Consider the following 15709-nt stretch of genomic DNA (forward strand, 5'->3'; position numbering starts at 1 on the left):
ATTTTACGTAGCTTTATCTCATTTAACCTCACACTAACACTAAAGTAAGTACTAATACGGGCTGTATTTCATACCTGAGGAAACTGAGAGTTAATATCTTACCCAGAACTCATAGTTTGTAAGTGATAAAGGCATGATTTGATCCTAAGCTAGTTGATTCCAAAATGTCAGTTTTTAAGTATTATTCTATCCTGCCTGATAAAACAGACAGTTCAACATAAAACCTTAACAATTGGAGAGAATTATAAAGTAGCCAGTGATATTGTGTTAGTACTTCTAATGAAGAAGAAAAAGAAAAAAGAAGGAAAATCAAACTAAAAATTGATATCAGTGGAAAAGTACATAAAGTATATTCCAACAGAGGATGTTTGAGATCTGTCACTAGAAGAACAATTGAGGAAGTTGCAAGAAAAATGAACTTACAAAGTAGTTACAGACAAAGAAGTTTCCATGTATTTATTCCTTATTGTCATCCGGTAGTATGCTAAGAATATACACCTTTAAGCAAATGCCCAGATTGCAAGGATGTAATCCAGGGTACTATTCATACATTTCCTTAATAAAGAAAACCCAAACTGGTAGATGAATTTATATAGAAACACCTTTAAAATATTGTTGAACAGTTGATGCTATCTGAAGTTAAGATGTAGGTTCTTAAATTAGTAACATTTTTGTTCTACAGTGTTTTGGTTCTAGTATCTTGTTTTCAAAAAAGTAGACAGTATTATAGATTATAGTTAATATTCTTTGCCTATTTGCAGTAGAAAACTTGCCTGTGATGAATATTTTTGTATTTAAGGCAGTGGAGATGGTATATTAGTATATGTTTGAACATATGAGGAATAAAAGTGCTATTCATACAACATTTCAGGAAGTAATAAATTTGGTACTCTTTCTGAAAGCTTTGAATACTCTATCAGATTATACTTTAAAAGAACTGAGAACGAGGAACGCTTGAGTTTGTTAGAGTCATAGGTGCAAAATTTTTTTGGTGCTTTTCACTATTCTGTTATAAAATAGGAATTTGTATTTTATTGCCATTGATTAAAAAAACCTTTTCTCTAATTTGTGAGAAACATCTTAATAAAACACTTTGAAAAGAAAAAAGTGTATAGATTACATCACTGTTCTACTCACAGTCCTCCAGTGGTTTCTTATTCTAGGTGTAAACTCTAAAGTTATTATTACCGCCTCTCTGACTTTACGTAATCTGGTTCCCAACTAACTTTCTGACCTTGTTTCTTTCCTTACTTCCGCTTACTGACTTTGTTACAGCCACATAGGTAGAATTCCTAAGGGTTGTGGGAACACACCAAGCATGTTTCTGTCTCAGAGTCTTTAACTTCTTCCATCTGCCAGGAATATCCTTTTCTCAGCCCCATGGCTTGCTCCCTTAATTCATTCAGGTCACTGTTATATGACATCTCATTAGAGAGGCTTGCCCATGCCTATGGTATCTAAAATAGTATCTCCCCACCCCCTCAACCAATCTCTGCTCCTATGTGGAGCAGACACTTTGGTGATTGTTTTTTACTTTAGTCTCTTCTAGAATGTAAGTTATAGAACCAGAGGCTTTATCTGTTTTATTCTTTATGTAGCCCCAGAGCCTAGAATGGATCCTGGCACACAGTGAATGGATGGATGGATGGCTAGATGGGTAGATGGATGATGTATTGTGGAATGTGTGACTTTTGTTTGAAACAGAGATTTGTGATTATTAGACATAATGATAATTTGATTCCTTACATCTTTCTAGCTCTTTACCATTTTCAGTGATTTTATGTTCACTTTGCCTCATTTCATCCATTTAATGGCCCTCTGAGGTAGGCAGAAAGCTGTAGCCATTATCCCTATTTTATATATTAAAAATGTGAGACTTAACTTAGACCCTTGCCCAAGGACACAGGGCTAACAAGTAAAAATCCAGGTAATAACCTAGACCTTTCTCTCTCTGACAGATGTTAATATCACTGCCCAAAGCTATCACCTATGGAAGACAGAATCTTTTACTGAGGAAGGTGATGAAATCCCCTTCTCTACAGTTTTATAAAGCAAATAAACCTAGTGTTTATAGTATACATCAGGGGAGCTCCAGGGCTACCTGATGATGAAGAGCCTTGCTGAGTCAACTTTATTCCCACGTTAGGTTTTTAGTTAAATTTTGTTGACTAGTGGGGAGAAAATAAATTAGAGCAGAAAAATATCGAAATACATATTTTGACAGGGAAAGAACCTCTGTTGAGTTTTGGAACTGAAAACGATTTAAGGTCATCCCTCAAATTATAACACTCCTCTTCCTTCACATTCCTCAGGTGATTAAACTTCAAACCAAGAGGACAGATTTATTACCTGTGGTCACCACAACTGCTTATATATGCCCAGCACTGTCAGTTTTTAAGTTATGCTTTGTGCTGGAGGCCCTATTAAAGTCTATGAGAGTGCCAGTTTTTCCTACTTTTGTATGTCAAATGTGGTAAAAGACAGTCTCCCACAGTCAGTAGCTCTAGTATATTATTCCTTAGTTCTTCCATTTATCCCGTTATTCTGACTCTTGACCTTCCTCTTAGGAGGCTCCAGGTGTCAGGCAGGAGGGGCTCTCATCCTCTGTCTATCTCCTATACCAGATGGTCACTACTTTAGGACATGGACCATCTTTTTCATCTTTGTACATTTATGTCAACAATATCTATCACAGTCTTACTGAGCACAAAGTAGGTGCTCTGAAAATACCTGAAACTATTGAATTATATAGTATATATTAAAAGATCCCCATTGCCTCTCTAGTTCTTTGCTGACCAAATGATAGAATCATTTGATCTCTGTCAAAAATCTCATGTTTTGGAGGCATTTTGTCTCTTAATTCTGTGTAATAAACAGTAATGGTATGCTATTTTTGCCTGGACCTGCCCTAAAACCTGCCACTCTTGGCCCAGCTCTGTTACAGTTTGCATGGGGAAATCAGGTTGTCACAGATTGTGAGCAGATCTAATTAGTGATAAGTTCCATTCCAGGGTAGGGCAGAAGCTTAGGGAAATAGTATCCAGTCTGGGGAGAAATTCATTGTTCTCTTTAGACAACATGATCCTGATGCTAATGTTCTTTATCTTCAGGTTGAGGTGAGGACCCCTGGTGATGTAATGGGTCCAGGAGATTTTTGCTAAGAGAGGAAAAGGACAGTCAAAAGCCTGTTTAGACTGCCATTTACCATATCAGGAGAGAGTAAGAAATTATAACGATGAATTTTGAAAAATTAGAAACTTTTGATCCCTTCCCTACATTTCATACTTTATTTCCTATTCAGCATGGAGAGCAAAATTCATAGAATAAGAAGGTACTGTGAGCTTGTCTTCAGGGGTTGGGTTGGGGGAGAGGCAGGTAGAAAAGCTGTAAGCTAGCTTCCCATTCACAGTTAGGCTTTGGGTGGGAGAAGGAAGCTCCAAGGGACTGAGTGGATAGTGATGGCTAAGAGAAGAGGGAGAAACAGATTGAGTTTCTGAGACTAGCTACACGGAGGTGAGAGCTTGGAGGCTAATGTGGATTTCAGAAGGCGTATCAGGTTGGGATTTCTCCCTGGGGGGTTTGGTGATCCTGATAGTTAAGTTCCATGGCAGCTGGACCAGATGCATCTTGCTTTTCTTCTTTGCACAGAATGTGAAGGCTGTGTCTGAGACTCCTGCAGTGCCACCAGTTTCAGAAGATGAGGATGATGATGATGATGATGCTACCCCACCGCCAGTGATTGCTCCACGCCCAGAGCACACAAAATCTGTGAGTCTTTGGGACCTGGACAGTTTTGTGATTTATTAGAGTAAGTGGGGAGAGGGAGGAGTTGGTGCTAAGACCTAGAAATTTAATATTCTGGTAGAGGTCCTTAGATTTTGGAGCTGGTGAAATCACTGAACTACCTTGACTAAAGGTACTTTCTGTATGATTAAAGACAAAAAATGGTGTATTTATTTATCATCGGTTTGCAGATAGTCCCAAAGTGTCCTATGTAATTGATGTTTATACTAATCCAGTCTTGGTTTGCTTAGCCTGTTCTCCACAGATAGGACAGGAAGATATACAGGATTGATGCAGGGACAGGAAGATATACAGGATTAGTGCAGGACAAACAAATTATTCCAGTCTCCAGGGAAGCAACAAATTGTCTTGCTACAGATCTTTTCTTCTCTGTTAAATATGCAGCACTCAGCCTCTTAGAGTATTATCGATAATACTGAAAGACCCAAGAGAATTTATAAATACATTAGCGCTATTAATATACTGGGCATCAGGAGTACATTTTGATGCCGGATGTTGGCAATGATTTCTATTTAACTTTCTTTGAGGTTCCTGCATCTGAGAATAGCCATAGTCCCTTTACCCTTGCTTTGAAAAATCTAGTCTCTGTGCCTTTTACTTAATTTTTCATCACTGAGCACTGACCTGCCATCAGATGATACTCTACTAGTGTTTCTTTGTTTAGGTCCATAATGAAGGAACCATCTAGCACTTCTGTGATCTTGAAAAATAAATAAATAAATAAAAAAGGGCTACCTCTGGAATACAGCATTCAGGGAGGTGTTCAAACAGAAATTGGCTGAGTGACTATTGGAGATGCTGTGGAGGAAATCCAAAGGAATTATATGACCTTTTAAGATGAGAACTTATAAACAGAATCTGTGGAATCATCTTCTCTGTAGGTCACAAAGTTACCTTAAGGGAAAATGGGCTTCAAAATGGGAGAGTTGTTAACACTGATATGTTTTTTTTTATTTGTAGGCATGTTCATTTAAAACATTTTTTTTCCTCACTAAACCATGAACACCTCAAAAAGTAGAGGAAATCTATATATATGTATTTCTAGTGTTTAACATAGTTCTTGGCACCTGCAGAGGTGGCTAAATATCAGAGGACAGTAAATATTGAATTAATTAATTAATTAATTGATCTTCATAGCATTTCTTTCTAAAAGGGTATTGTTAATTCCTAATTTATAGAAGAAGCATCTGAGATTTGGAGAGGTGAATTGATCTGCCCAATCTCTTAGTAAACTAAAGAGCCAGGATTTGAAAGCAGGTAATTAACCCCAACTCCAGGTTGTTTTCCACCATAGCACAGTGGTATTTTTGTGTGTGCAAACCTGTGCTAGGAGCCAGAGAAGGAGACTATTAGAGAAGGAAAAGGCAAAGTTTCTGTCTTCAAAGAGACATGTCAAGACAGGCAAAAGAGGATAAGGCATGAAAGTATAGGTTTAGATACCTGGGATATAGTTTGTCTACAGGTACAAGAATAGAAAATTGAGAAATCGTTATACTAGAGTAGTAATCAGGAAAGAAACCATCACCTCTGATTTCAGTGTCTTGGCTTATTGCTGTTCCCACTACTGGAAAGTTCTCTCCCATTTCCACCTATTTTTTAAAAGCCTCTCCAGTCAAAAGGTAGCGTGGTCAAGCAGTCCAAGGTGCAGGATTTAGTAGGCTTTAGTCTCTGTGGAGCCATGGGTTTGAGTCCCACTGCTGCAAATGGCTTTGCATCATCCAGATAAATGATCATCATAGATAAATGATCCTCTGTTCTTTGTAGAAACCTATCCGTCCTTCAGGATCCAGCTGCAGGATCCTGTTTGTTTATTTATTCCATCAAATATTTACCTGAATGCTTGCTTTTTTTCAGTAAATGGTTAGATGGAGAAACTCAGGGATGAATGACCCACATTCCCTGTCCTTTTACAGTTTATGGACTATCCAAAAGATAATTGTGATATTTTTAGATAAAATCTGATAAATACGTTGAAGCATCTCCTAGGAAAAAGTATAACTTATGATCACTTCTGTACCTCAGTAGTATATAGCTTGCTCATTTTTTTATAACGTGTATCACTTTCTGCCTTGTAGTTATGATTTTCTCACCTCCTTTATGAGAATGAGAGGATGGGGCAGCATTTTGTAGAGGGTGAGGCAACAAGTAGATTCTCAGTAAATGTTATATAAATGAATGAATAGGACATTTAATATTTTTAAAAGGTAAAGTTTGAGTGCTTAATGTCTGCTGGGGATGATTCTGATTACCTAACATATTAATCAGTTTACTCCTACAGCAACCCCAAAGATAAGTATCATTATTATCACCACGTTATAGATGAGGAAACTGAAACACAGAGAAGTTAAGTAACCTGCCCAAAGTCAGGCAGAAGGTAAGAATAAGAGTTGGGATTTTAGTTCAGGCAATCAGGTTCCAGAGTCTATGTTCTAAATCACCACACTCTACTGCCTCTTGATGAACAACAAAAGTAGTTCCTTCCCTGCAAGGGTTCAGGATGTAAGGAGGGAATAACTCAATAGAAGTTGGTGTTGTGCTAGTAATGCAAAGTGCTGTGGGAATACAGGATATTTCTTTTAGCTTGGGGAAGCATAAAATATTATAGATGAAGGGGATCCTTATCTAATAGAATTGTCTTTAACTAATTTCTTTTGATAGTTGTCTAGCCTCTATTGAATATCTTTAGTGCTGAGACTCACTTCTTTTGTTTACAGTGAGAGTACGGAAGGCCATTTTACCCAGAATGGATGGGCCTGGGCACAAAGGAGGAGTAATACAGATTTTGACATAGGAGAAAGGATGAATTTATTGGGGTTTGCTCTGTGGATGTTCTAACCTCACATCTAGGAGAGGTTCCCCTGTGCTAACAAAGGCTGGTCTTGCCAAAATTTTGCCCTAATAATGCAGGTATACACACGGTCTGTGATTGAACCACTTCCTGTCACTTCAACTCGGGACGTGGCTACATCTCCCATTTCACCTACTGAAAATAACACCACTCCACCAGATGCTTTGACCCGGAATACTGAGAAGCAGAAGAAGAAGCCTAAAATGTCTGATGAGGAGATCTTGGAGAAATTACGTAAGGAATTTGTCGCTTTCTGAACCTTTCTTTGCTTTATGACTGGTCAAGCACAGAGATTTCCTGGTCGTAGGCTTGGTCCATGCAGCTGGCTGGCCATGCTTGGTACCTTAGCCTCAGACTGCTCTCCACCCTGCCTCTGCACCTATGTTCCCTGTCTCACAGCCCTGGTTGGATACTATGTTAGGATGGGGATGTGGTGAGAGAGTGTAGATAGCTCACTTTGAGGGCAGGGTACTCCTCACCCCTAGGCATGTATTATAGAGATGACAAATAGTTTTTCTCTAATGAATTGACTAGAATGCCATGTTTGAGAAAGACTGAGGACCTAGTGGAAAAGGGCGCTGTGATTGATTATTGATGTTTTGCCATTGATCTAGGAGAAGACAGATCTGCCATCTTGGTTGTAGGAAAAGAGGGAAGGGAAGTTAACATTTTATGTATCAAATGACAAGCAAAATATTTTCTTGATTTTTTAAAAATTTAATTCTCTTATTAACCCTGTGAAGAAAAGTGTTGTGATCCTAATTTTTGCTATTAAGATAATCTGAGGCTCAGGGAGGCTAAATATCCTGCCCCAAATCACACAGCTAAAAAGTGACAGGGCTGAGGTTAGAACACAGTTTTTGTTCCTGTAAGTAGAGCATACTGCCTCTTGCTGTCAAGTGGAAACTTCCATTTTACTTTTCTTTAGCTGCCAGAAATGGGCGTATGTTAGGGTAGCTTATTTCTGTGTTTCAGTAAACTGCAGGAGAATTCATATTAGAAGGAAGAACTAGGTTGATCTGTGGGCTTGGAAGAATCATTTGACAAGGGCTTTAATTTATTCACTGTGTCTACTTACTTCCAAAAAGGATTCAATGTGACCGATTTGGCGATGTCTGCAAACTGGCATTGCTTTCTGGTTCTCTAGTTCTTCCTGATTAATTCCTATATGACTTTAAAACAAATTTTCACTGTTTTAAAAATTGCCCTTTTCTGGATCCCTCATAAAATGACAAAGTAAGAAAAGCCACTTACCTAGTCATCTGTTTACTCCTGTATGTGGTCTTGTTCTCTAAACCAGAGTTTTGTTTTGTTTTTTTTTTTTTAACAATAACATTTAGAATTATGATTCAGAATTAAGACTTGGCCTGGGAGTTAGGACACTTGAATTGAAGCTTCTGCTCAACCACCCACTGACTTGTCTTAGGCAATTTTCTACTGTTCTCTAAACCTCATTTTTCTCATTTTTAAAATAGGGATGTTAATACTTACCTCATTTGCAAATCTAATGAGGTAATATATGTGAAAAGTACCAATTCCTAGTAATTGGGTATTAATGGAGAGTACAGTGGACCGGGAGACTAAAAATGAAGCTCCTAATCTTAGCTCTGACACCAATTTGCTGTGTGACCTTGGGGAAGTATCTTCTTTCCTTCTGTGGGCCTCAATTTCTCCATCTCTAAAATACAAGTTGTAAAACCCAATGGAAAACCTCTACGTCGTTGCGCTTGAAATATTCTTTGTTGTAAACATCTTCTCTACTTTATCTCTCTGGCTTTTACTTAAAGTAGAAATCAGTCCATATGTTACCTTTCTGAAGCTTTTCCAGTCTTTTTTTTTTTTTTTTTTTTTTGGTGCCTCTTTCTGTACCCCTTTGGTATTTATCATAGCAATTATGTTTTCATGGAACTTTATGCTTACTTATCTGTCTCCTCCATGAAATTGACCTTCTAGAGAGCAGGAACTGCCTTGACTGTGTCATATCTCTTCATTCCTAACACAACATATGGCTTGGTGCGTATTAAATGAGTAAATATTTATTGATTGTATTAATTAAAACATGAATGACTTTTAGGAGTTTAGAAATGGAATAGCTTGCTGTGAATCAAAGCAGTCAAGGTGATGAAACTTTTGGTTGAGACTTACGGGGGAAAAACTGAGGGCCTCTTTAGCATGCTTTTTGGCTATTGGAGGTAGTTCTTTAACCCATGCCAACTCCAGGGTTTGGGGAAATGTGGGACCTTTTTTGTATCTTGATTTGGGAAAAAATGATTCATGGTCTCTGTTTCTTTCAAAGGAAGCATAGTGAGTGTGGGCGATCCTAAGAAGAAATATACACGGTTTGAGAAGATTGGACAAGGGTTAGTAGGGGCATTTTCTTTCCCTGGAGAAATGACTTTAAAGTGTGTATGCTGGCATATATGATTTTGCTTTTATTTTGCCTCTCATAAACCTTGTTCTTCTTTCTCCACTTCACCCCTCACCCATCTGGAGTTGTTATGTTAGAATGACTTCAGATTTGGCAGAATTGCGCTTAATATGAGAGATGTGCCATTAGCTGACCATGTGGCTAAAAATATCCCTGCAGTGACAGTAAGAGAACGATTTTTTTTCTTAGCACAAAACCAGCTTCCCAAATTATAACTCTGCTTTTCTGGATGAACCCTGTTTGTCCTAGTACTGAGCTCCAACAGCACTAATATAAAATGGAAGACCCAGAAATACAAACCCTGCTACTAGTGTGATAGGACCTATTTTTCTAGGTAGATGCCAGAATTTATCCATCTGGCATTCATCCTTCTCTGTATCTTGTATGCTGCCCTCAGTGTAATGAATTCAGCAAATCTTAACTGAGTTCCTATTGTGTGCTAGGCACTATGAATTCAGAGACAATCTGTGCTTTCAAGGACCTCAAGTCAACAGAAAAAGATAGGCAAACAATTGTATAGTCATATGTCGCTTAACAAAGGGGATATGTTCTGAGAAGTTCATCCTTAGGCAATTTTGTCATGTGAGCATCATAGAGTGAACACAAAACTAAATAGTATAGCCTACTACACACCTAGGCTATATGATGTAGCCTCTTGCTCCTAGGCTACAAGCCTGTACAGCATGTTACTGTACTGAATACTGTAGGCAGTTGTAACACAATGGTAGTTGTATATCTAAACATAGAAAAGGTATGGTAAAAATACAGCATAAAAGGTTAAAAAAAAAAAGGTGTATTTGTATAGGGCACTTACCATGGATGGAGCTTGTAGGACTGGAAGTTGCTCTGGGTGAGTCAGTGAGTGGTGAGTGAATGTGGAGACCTAGGACATTACTGTGTACAGTACTGTAGACTTTATAAACCCTGTACACTTAGACTGTACATTACATTTATTAAAAAACAAAGTAATTGTGCTATGACGTTGTAACTGCTACAGTGTTACTGGGTGATAGGAATTTTTCAGCTCCATCATAATCTTATGGGACCACCATCATATGTGGTCCATTGTTGACTGAAACATCGTTATGTGACACATGACTGTCCTGTGTTTTTAAAGTGTTTGGCTGTTATTTTGAGTGAAAGAAGCCAGATATGAAAAAGCAGATACTGTCTCAATTGATTTATATGAAATTCAAGAATAGGCACAAGTAATATATGATAATAGAAGTCAGAATAGTGGTTATTTCTGGGAGGAGGATGTAGAGTGGGATTAGGCATGAAGGAATCTTTGGGGGTAATGACTGTAGTGTCTTTTGAAAGTATTTGGCCATTTTTTTGAGTGAAAGAAGCCAGATATAAAAGAGCAGATACTATGTCATTCTATTTATATGAAATTCAAGAACAAGCAAACTAATGTATGATAATAGAAGTCAGAACAGTGTAGTTATTTCTGGGAGGAGGATGTTGAGTAGGAATAGTCATGAGGGAATCTTTGGGGGTGATCTTGATAGTGAACACATAGGTGTGTAGATATATAAAAATCAGTTGTACACTTAAGATTTGTGCAAATTAAGTTATACCTCTCTATAAAAAATAAAAATAATGAGATTTCTAAAGACCCACCAAAAGAGATAAAAAGAAACTGAAAAATAAAAATGTCTGGCTCTCAGTGTTAGTGGAATGAAAGCTTTGTTGCTAATGATGTCATTGAAATTTTCTTTTTTTTTTTTTTAATTATACACCCAAGAATTTCTGAAAATAAGATAAAAGATTGCATAATATAGGGAGGTTATGTTTATACAGCATTCTACAGTTCACATCTGTTATTTGCATTTATTGTTTAATCCTCAAAACAACTCTGGGCTTGAGTGGATCTCATTTTTTTTCTGGTTGCAGTGTTTTTCAGACTAGACATGCTTTTGTGAGTCTGAACTGGTGTAAGGTATTTAACACCTTGAGAAAGAAAATATTTTGCTTACCTCAGAGTAATGTGGGATGGTATTTCCTTTAGGTAGTGAAATTGAGATATTAAGAATATAGCAGAAATGTACATGGACAAGCATAGGCAAGTCACGTTTCTTCTCTGGACTGGAGTTTCTTCCTGTAAATTTAAGGAAGACAGATTGTAAATTGAGGGCCTTTTACAAAACTCCAGAACTTTTGTGACTTTTTTTTTGTTTTGTTTTTTAGTTACTGATGTACGAGACCTATAAATAGGCAACATCTGCACAGTGTTCTTTCCTTGCTTACTTGACAGGTCTGTTAGTGCTAAAGGAAGAATGAAATATTTATTAAGCACCTATGCTCATGTTTCCACACTGCATAATTTTAAAAATATAAATGCCACACCAATATGATGAATTGGTAATACTATAATTTTTGCTTGCTTTTATTTCTCCTTAAAGACCTGAAGATTATTATTCTTTTGGACTTGGAATTCATAGTCTAATTATATGTCTATTCAAGTTAGAAATAGGTATTAACCAGTGGGCCTGAGTAGCTTTTTAGAACTTTGTAATCATGGAGACAGTTCCTAAATGTCCAGTGCCCTGAGGCTTGGGCATGTTTGCCCTTTAAGAATAGTACATCTAGTAGGATCAGGAAAGGATGGGGTTAGGAAGACAGATACCAGCTTTATAACAGAAGATAGCTAGGGGCAGGATAATCAGGCAGCGAAGAAATAACTGCCTATGCAAGCCATCCAATCCTTATTTGATAGCCAATATGTTATAATCACAGTTTCCAGGAATGTAGCTAGGGTCCCAACTAGAGAGTGATGGTTAGGGAGCTGGTGACCATGGTTTCTAGCTGCAAGGCATGCTTACACATGACATTTCCCCCTGGATTGACCTGACTTCTCCAAGAATTATAATCTCAGGGCTTGCCTAGGAAGCAGTCTTGTAATAGAGCAGAATTTTAATTTTCTTCAAATTGCATCGTGTGTACCCAACATATGGCATGTATAGGTACAAATATGTTTTACAAATTACTTACCTGTAAATACACAGGGTTTATGGTTCCAAGCATAAAATGAGGGTTTTAGTTATTTTGAATGGATTTAGTTATTTTGAATGAATTATTACTTTGCTAGCATTATTTCTGCATTTCTTCCCCCCTTCTCTGTCTGTATATATGAATGTGTGTATAATTACATACATATGTGTACACACGTGTCTAGTGGGGTCATTCTTACCTTGGGGGTGGGGCAGAGGTACCCTCAGATCTTCTGGGAACATATATGTTTGAAAGAGTATATTTCATATCATTTTGTGTTTGAAAAATGAAAACTAAAAACCACTTTTATAATACAAACTACAGAAAACAAAATTTGCATATCCTATTGATGGAATAAATGATTGAAAGCCATTATTTTATTTTAAAGGATCAAAGTATATCCTATAATATTAGAGCGGGAAGGGAACTTTGAGATTAGATTATTCAGTGTGGTTCTTCAAGTTTTTATAGTTTTTTACTATTTATAGTTTTTTAATGGAAATTTTCACTAAAGGTAGCATATATAAGTATACAACTCAATGAATTTTCAAAAAGTGAACACGCCCATGTAACCAGTACCCAGATTAAGAAAAAGAATATTACTGACACCCCAAAAGTTCATAATGCTTTTTGATAAATATATAAGACATGCTGGCTCACCCCCAAATACATTCTGAAATTCTCCCCAGGACCCCTTTCTCCTCACCTCTCACCCCCTAGTTGAAAATCATAGATCTAATCTTATCCCTTTTATAGATGAAGAGTTTGAAGCCAGAAGAAATTAGAGCCACTTGCCAAGGGTGATGGAGGCGAAGAGAGAAGCAAGCAGGAACAGGAAATTAATATATATTGAACATCCGTTATATGTTATGCAATTGGCTAAGTACTTTACATGAACTAATCAATTTAAATTATCTTATATTCTCTTATGTCCACTTTACAAATGAGGAAAGTGAAGCTCAGAGAAGTTAAATAACTTTCTTAAGATCCTACCTAGTAGGTACTAGGTAGAAGTAGCAGGTTGGAATTCGGGTCTCTTGGGCACTAGAGCCTACATTCTATTTACTACCACTTAATGTCTTCTTAAGTATGAGAATGGATGATGCAGGGAGAGGATTATTTTTACTGCTGTTGTTTTTGACACTCACAGATTGTGTGTAGAACTGCATTTGACAAATATCACTTCATTGAACACTATTTTTTTTCCTTCTTTCTCCGCCACCTTACTGTTCAGTGCGTCAGGCACCGTGTACACTGCAATGGATGTGGCCACAGGACAGGAGGTGAGTATCTACCACCCACTGTTGCCCTTTAGTTCTGTTTCTTTTAATTTGGGATTAATTTTTAGCCCTTGTTAGGTCAATAGGAACATTTCTAATTTCTTTTTTTTTTTTTTTTTTTAATTGAGATGGGGTTGACTCACTCTGTCATCCAGGCTGGAGTGCAGTGGCGTGATCTCTGCTCACTGCAACCTCCGCCTCCTGGGTTCAAGCAATTCTCCAGCCTCAGTCTCCTGAGTAGCTGGGATTACAGGCACCTGCCACCATGCCTGGCTAATTTTTGTATTTTTTAGTAGAGATGGGGTTTCACCATGTTGGCCAGGCTGCTCTCAAATTCCTGACCTCAGGTGATCTTCCTGCCTCGGCCTCCCAAAGTGCTGGGATTACAGGCGTGAGCCACTGCGCCCAGCTGGAACATTTCTAGTTTCTTACTGTAGCATACAAGAGCCAAATAGCAGGCTAACATGATGAAACCTAAGGTTTGGACTAAGGTGAAATAGTTAGATGGAGGGAAGTGGATGGATTTGAGAGATACTTAGCAGGTAGGTTCGACAGAATTAGATGATTGACTGAATGTGAACATTGTTTACAAGTGGGTGATATTATTCAAGGAGAAAGGAAAAGGAAATTGGATACTGCCTGATTGCTACGTGGATAGTTGCTTATACAGGTCTGGGGCTTGGGGGAGAAATCTGATCTACAGGAGATTTAAACCATGTCTCTTGACTCCTAATCTACTGGTGCTACCTTTACTTTCCACTGAACAGTGAAATCCTCATTTATTTGGAGGCAGCTTTTTGTCCCTCTCATTTCATTAAGCCATGAGAACTATAGCTAAAGCCTGCTGACCCAAGGTCTTATATTCAGTAGAAGGAAGTTAAGAAGGGAATATAGAGTACTTGAGGTTTCCTTGCATTCTAATATTTGGTTGCAGAGTAGGAGTGTCAGCCAGTGAACTGGATAGCAGCTGCCCCAGAGAAGTTATTTCTTCAGAGAGTACCGGGACACAGCAATTGAGAGAGGCACCTCCTCTTCCAATGAAAATAGAGTTGGGGTTCTGTAAGGGAGGCTGCTAGACACGTGCTTCTATATTTTTGGTGGTTGAAACCACGTGGCATCCTGGAGAAGTCATGGTTAATAGCGGTAGCATGTATCTCACTAGGCTCTCGTGAGTTTTTACAAGTGTTAAAGCCAAATATTAAGGCTCCACCTAGGGTAGGCCAAGTTTTAAAAATCATTATTATGGTTAAAGATTTATTCATTGTTCTTTGACGTGAGAATCCAAAGAACTAGATGCTTATGAGCCTTTAGCTACTTATATATCCTTGGGCAAGTCATCTGACCTCTCTGAGCCTGAATTTTATATATTTATAAAATGTGCATGATAAAATGTCCACAAAAGTGTTGAAAGAATTCAGTACAGCAATACATGTGAAAATGCATTATAAACTTTATGAACTACATATTCATATTTATTCATTTTTACTCATATGCATATGTATGTATTCCACAAAGCATTTGCTTTATGCCACACCTTATGCTAAGAATTCTGTGAAAGTTCACAGACATTAAAATCATGTGTAAATGTAAGAGACCGCAATTTCCTTTGTGTACATATAAAAGCCTTGTAATATTGACAGAAATCTGCCTTAAAGTAAAAATAATGGTGAGGAAAGAAGGATAGTATTATCATGACATTTTAATGATGGTGAATATGATGCAGAGATTAAAATAAAGAAGGTTATACCAATCCTGAAAAGAACTCTATGGGGTAGGTAATACTATTTTTTCTTTACTGCTGAGGAATTTGAGGCTCAGGGTGTATAATAACTTTTTTGCAAAGTTGTACTGTCAGCGATTAGCAGGGACTGGTTTAGAATCTTTGACGCCTAATCCTGTGTGTTTTGGGCCGCAAGAGCACAACAGAGCTGAGGTTAGATACTAGAGTCCCTTGTCATGTTTCTGGCCTCTCAGGCCTCACAGTCCTTGATGGGAGGCAGGTAGGTGATGATGGTGGTTCCTGAAAGGCCTGGAGGCTGGCTGTGTGAGAAGCTGGCCAGAGGAAAGAGAAATTTAAATATCATTGTATGCCTGCCTTGTGGTTACAAAACTATGAATGAAAGGGAGTCCATCAGGGTGGCTAATGCAGTGTGGTCAGGAAGGCTTCATTTCCTGCCCCAGGGAGAATAAATCTTTAGTGGAGTCAGCAGGATGCTCTCGGTCTTTGTGAGTGCGGTCTTTGTGAGTGCATGCTTATTGGGGGTTATCCAGCTGAGAAGGGCAGACCTATTGTCTCACATATAGGAAGAATGTTGGTACTGGGAAGTCTTCCAGTTACAGATCAACAATTATTTT

General features: G+C 37.9%; 1 protein-coding gene across 10 annotated transcripts in view; it reads left to right on the forward strand.

The window, feature by feature from the left end:
- The window catches only part of PAK1 (p21 (RAC1) activated kinase 1), a 150189-nt gene that overhangs the window by 114756 nt on the left and 19724 nt on the right, over positions 1-15709 (forward strand). For 5 of the 10 annotated variants that reach the window (XM_030917939.1, XM_030917937.1, XM_030917942.1 and 2 more), the window contains 5 exons: positions 1959-2018; positions 3649-3768; positions 6712-6886; positions 8949-9012; positions 13309-13357. In XM_030917939.1, coding sequence (XP_030773799.1) covers positions 1959-2018; positions 3649-3768; positions 6712-6886; positions 8949-9012; positions 13309-13357 — 468 coding nt within the window. The remainder of the gene's footprint in view (positions 1-1958; positions 2019-3648; positions 3769-6711; positions 6887-8948; positions 9013-13308; positions 13358-15709) is intronic. The other 5 variants (XM_010365786.2, XM_030917941.1, XM_030917943.1 and 2 more) reach the window with 1 other exon arrangement.

The sequence above is a fragment of the Rhinopithecus roxellana genome, chromosome 15 (assembly GCF_007565055.1).
Source record: "Rhinopithecus roxellana isolate Shanxi Qingling chromosome 15, ASM756505v1, whole genome shotgun sequence".
Lineage (NCBI taxonomy): Eukaryota > Metazoa > Chordata > Mammalia > Primates > Cercopithecidae > Rhinopithecus > Rhinopithecus roxellana.